This window comes from Mycetomoellerius zeteki, unplaced genomic scaffold, assembly GCF_001594055.1.
Source record: "Mycetomoellerius zeteki isolate Tzet28-1 unplaced genomic scaffold, Tzet1.0 scaffold407, whole genome shotgun sequence".
NCBI classification, from domain to species: domain Eukaryota; kingdom Metazoa; phylum Arthropoda; class Insecta; order Hymenoptera; family Formicidae; genus Mycetomoellerius; species Mycetomoellerius zeteki.
In genome coordinates, this window is record NW_017257400.1 from 628,316 (window position 1) to 632,258 (window position 3,943).

General features: G+C 36.6%; 1 protein-coding gene across 1 annotated transcript in view; it reads right to left on the minus strand.

The window, feature by feature from the left end:
• LOC108726266 (phosphatase and actin regulator 2) overlaps positions 1-3,943 on the minus strand; it is a 257,521-nt gene that overhangs the window by 14,204 nt on the left and 239,374 nt on the right. Inside the window, 2 exon segments of the mRNA XM_018453727.1 lie at positions 2-133; positions 1,288-1,509. Of these exon segments, the coding sequence (XP_018309229.1) occupies positions 2-133; positions 1,288-1,509 (354 nt within the window).

The window sequence follows — 3,943 nt, forward strand, 5'->3', positions numbered from 1 at the left end:
GGCACGGCATGGAATTTCGGCTCCTTCGCCGGTATCTCCTCGACACGAGATGTATCGATCGCCGGATCAGGCTGCGACATCCTGAAGAGGTACATATTGTCGTCCTCTTCTTCCACGTCGCCATCCTCCTCATCTATCGGGGCAAACGACAAGAAAACTTATATAACCAAGAGGATCCGAATCGATGAAACGCAATTACTTTATGTTTGATTTATATATGGAAATCAAATAGTTTTAAGTTTGTACATAATCAAAAAGATCGGACGGCTGATGTCATTTATCAAAGCTTGAAAAATTCAAGTAAATACACTTCCGGAGACGTTGAAATTGCAACACCAAAAAGTAGACATTTGATTAAAACGAAATTCTATATTATTATTTATGTCAAATTATACTCAATTTGAATATGTCATTTTTAATTAAAACAACGGAGTTACAATGTCCACAAGAATTAGGGTTTGCATTCAAGCACATATTTTAATGTGACTATATCTAATATTAAATTGTAAAATATTGTTATAAAACTAAATATTTTTCAATAAATTGTATAATAAATCTTCTGAAACCGTAATCATTTGTTTACACTGTGTGTGTGTTTTTTCTAATATACTTATATATAGATTTTGACCCTAAAATGAGGTTTGATCCTAAATTTTGATATTTCTTTCTTTATGTTGCAATTACAATTTCCAGCAACATATATATCTAAAATAAATTCTGTGATTTGTGTAAGAAGTAAATGCATTATATAAATAAAATAAACAAACAATAATATAAATAAATAATATAAACATGCAAACGCGTCGATTGCTCTTTCAGATTCATATAATTACGTTACGTGTTGGGATTCATTTATGGATATTCAATGATACAATCGTAACGTTCGATAGTTAATAACTAAGCAGACGTGGTTGTGGAGACAAGTGCATCAACACAACAGAAAATTGCGATTATCAATTAGCACAACCCGATAATTAACAACGGAATTAAATTCCCAATAATGAGATAAACAGTATTAAATAATTCCATAATGATATGCGTCGTTATTGTGATCGTAATTTTCTAACTTTATATAACGATATTAAAAATCAAACTAATAGAAATGGCAAGAGCACGCATTGTTGCTTATACGGAACACTACTGATTTATCGGTCATCTTAGAATCGTGCCAACGACAGGAGACTCCAATAAGCGATGAAGAGGTTCTGTCATGTGATTAATTGCTCCAATTAATTGCTCCAATACTCTCCTCTTCCGCGGCATTAATGTTTCGTTACGGACACTTACCCTCGTCCTCGCAGTCCGAGAGCGGTATTTGCCGTTGTCTCGCTAGCAAAGTAGGACTCGGGGAGCTGAACATGGGCGGGGGTGGTATAGGGCCGATTTCGCTCAACGGTATCGGCGGCTCTGGGAGCTCCGACAGCATCAGGGTATTCTGAGGTGGTAACGGGTAACACCTCTCGATTACCTGCTGATTGTCGGCGCTCTGATCCAGCACCCCCTTGTCCACTGAAAATAGAAAAAAAACGCGGCTTGTAATATTACATCGAGATCATTGTGCATCAAGATTCACACTGCTATTCTACTAATTAATTTTTTTTGTTCTGTTCTATCGGTTTAAGCTTTCTTGCTTTTTTTCTCAATGTCGATATTTCTAAATTCGATCGCAAAATTAAAACGCTTTTATTATCTATATACGGAAAGAATAATTCTGCTGAAGTACATAAAAATTTAGTTAGATATACATTTGAAAATAATTTTGTTGGACCATCAAAATAATTATGTACGCTCAAAATGATTACTAGAATGTCAAAAATTTTTTGCAACATTAATCAACAAAATTATTTTCAGATTTGTATCTAGCTAAATTTTTTCTAGCTAGATACTCTGTTAAAAATATTATTTCCGTGTAGCATTAAAGTGGAGGAGACATAATGATAGATTATTTTTATTAAATTGTTTAAAAACTGTCGCATCAAATGCGATCGAAAGGAGCACGCGCCCTGTCTAATAAAGTTGTATCGAAGCCAGTTGTTGCAAGAAACGTGATCCATCGTTTCGTGCACCGTGATTCATCGCAATGCAGGAGCAACAATATCTTGGCAAACGCGAACGAATGCCACGCGCTTATGCTCGTTGCAGCTGCTAGATGAGACTTGCGAAACACAGTTTGCGGGTTTCGCTGAATTTGTTTATTATTAAATCCCGTTACTGTCGTGTCCGGAACGCCAGGCGGAATTTTTAATTTGGCACTACCGCTTTACGGCGTATTCTTTTTTTAGAAATTTCATTTCATAAAAACCCACGTATTTTTCATGAATAACGACCCATCGTTATACCCACGGCCAGTATCGGCTGGAATGTTAAACAAGTCGGTGGATGCGCGCACTCGCGCTGCTGGCCATTTGATAATGTCGCGCACCTAAATTCTGACACAAAAGGACGAAGTTCCAGGCGGTTACCGGGCGAGATACTTCGGCTACCAAGCATTCCCCGAGGATCGTCCGGTCGCGTTTGATCACCAACACATATTTGATTCCAGCCCGGTCGAAATTTATCGCGAAAATTTTTGGCAACGTACGGACCGCGTTATCACGTGAGTTTGCGCTGTGCGTGGGAGTGCGATTAATCTCAAACTTATTTGAATATATATATTTTCTGGGCACGTACGCTATTATCAGCTTTTATTGGATACGTGATGCTAACAGCAACGTTATTCTGATCTCTCCTTAGAAATTTTCCTCGGAATTTTATTTCTCTGAAAAAGAATTCAATTATCTCCTATTTAAAAAAAATGTGGAAATGAAAAAGAATGGATACGAAATTGCTCAAACATCAGTCAAAATATTAATGTCAAATTTTACTCAATATTTTATTCTAAAATGCATGATCTAGGAGTTTAATTAAACAGTCGTTAATGAAAATTTTAATATGAACGATCACGCATAATGGAATGTAAAGGTCGGGAAATGTCGCGTTTGTATTATATTTTAATACTATTGCAACTAATTCGAGACTAATAATTTTATAATAAGAGATAGATATGGCTCTCGTACATTTAAACTCGTCTGTTCTTTTTTAGTTTCCCAGTTTCCAAAACATGTTAAAAATATGTAAATAACATTGCGTTGTCAAAGCGGCAACTAAATTTAATAAAGAAACTTGCTATGCCCGTGTTCGTTCGAGAAAAATTGTATTTATGCACGAATTCGCGGCAACTCATCGTTCTTCGTCGAATACGAAGTCGGCGCATAAAAGAATGCTATAAACTGATGATCTTCAGGAGAGGTAATTCTTATTTGAAAGTTTCTATGAGCTGCATAACGATAGTCGCATACAGAAATCTAAGTTTATAGACTTATGGATCTTTTATATGTAGTCCTTGAGAAAATGCGAGAAAATGTTTAAAATATTTATAGATATATAAATCAGAATTATAAATATATGAAGGAAAAAAGTGCTTATGAATTGTTAGTTTTTGTGTTAAATTAACACAAAAATTTGAGTGAACCGTTTGGGACAGTTTGTGTTAAATTTAACACAAATTTTTTAAGCGTGTAGTATTATTTCTCCTATTAGGAGACTTCTTAGAAAATAAGACATATTTTAGTAAAATACTTTTAGTAAGGATTTTTTTAGTAACTTCCCCTCCTTCTCTTTATTCATCGAAATATTCTCCATTATCCCACCCTTCATCGTAAAATCGCTTGTTCCGATTGATGCACACTTCAATCGATTTCGTCGAACTTTTCTCTGAGCGATGACGACACCGCGCGACACGCGGAGGATTCAAGTAGCAGAACTCATGCTCGCCGGCTCGCGAGTGTACTCACTGTCGAACAAGATCAGCCTCCTGGCTACCACCCTGGCGTCGAGGGTGTTCGGCCTGTTTGGCTTTTGCTGGTCCCCGGCATTCGGGGCCGAGCCCGGAACCGGCACCGCC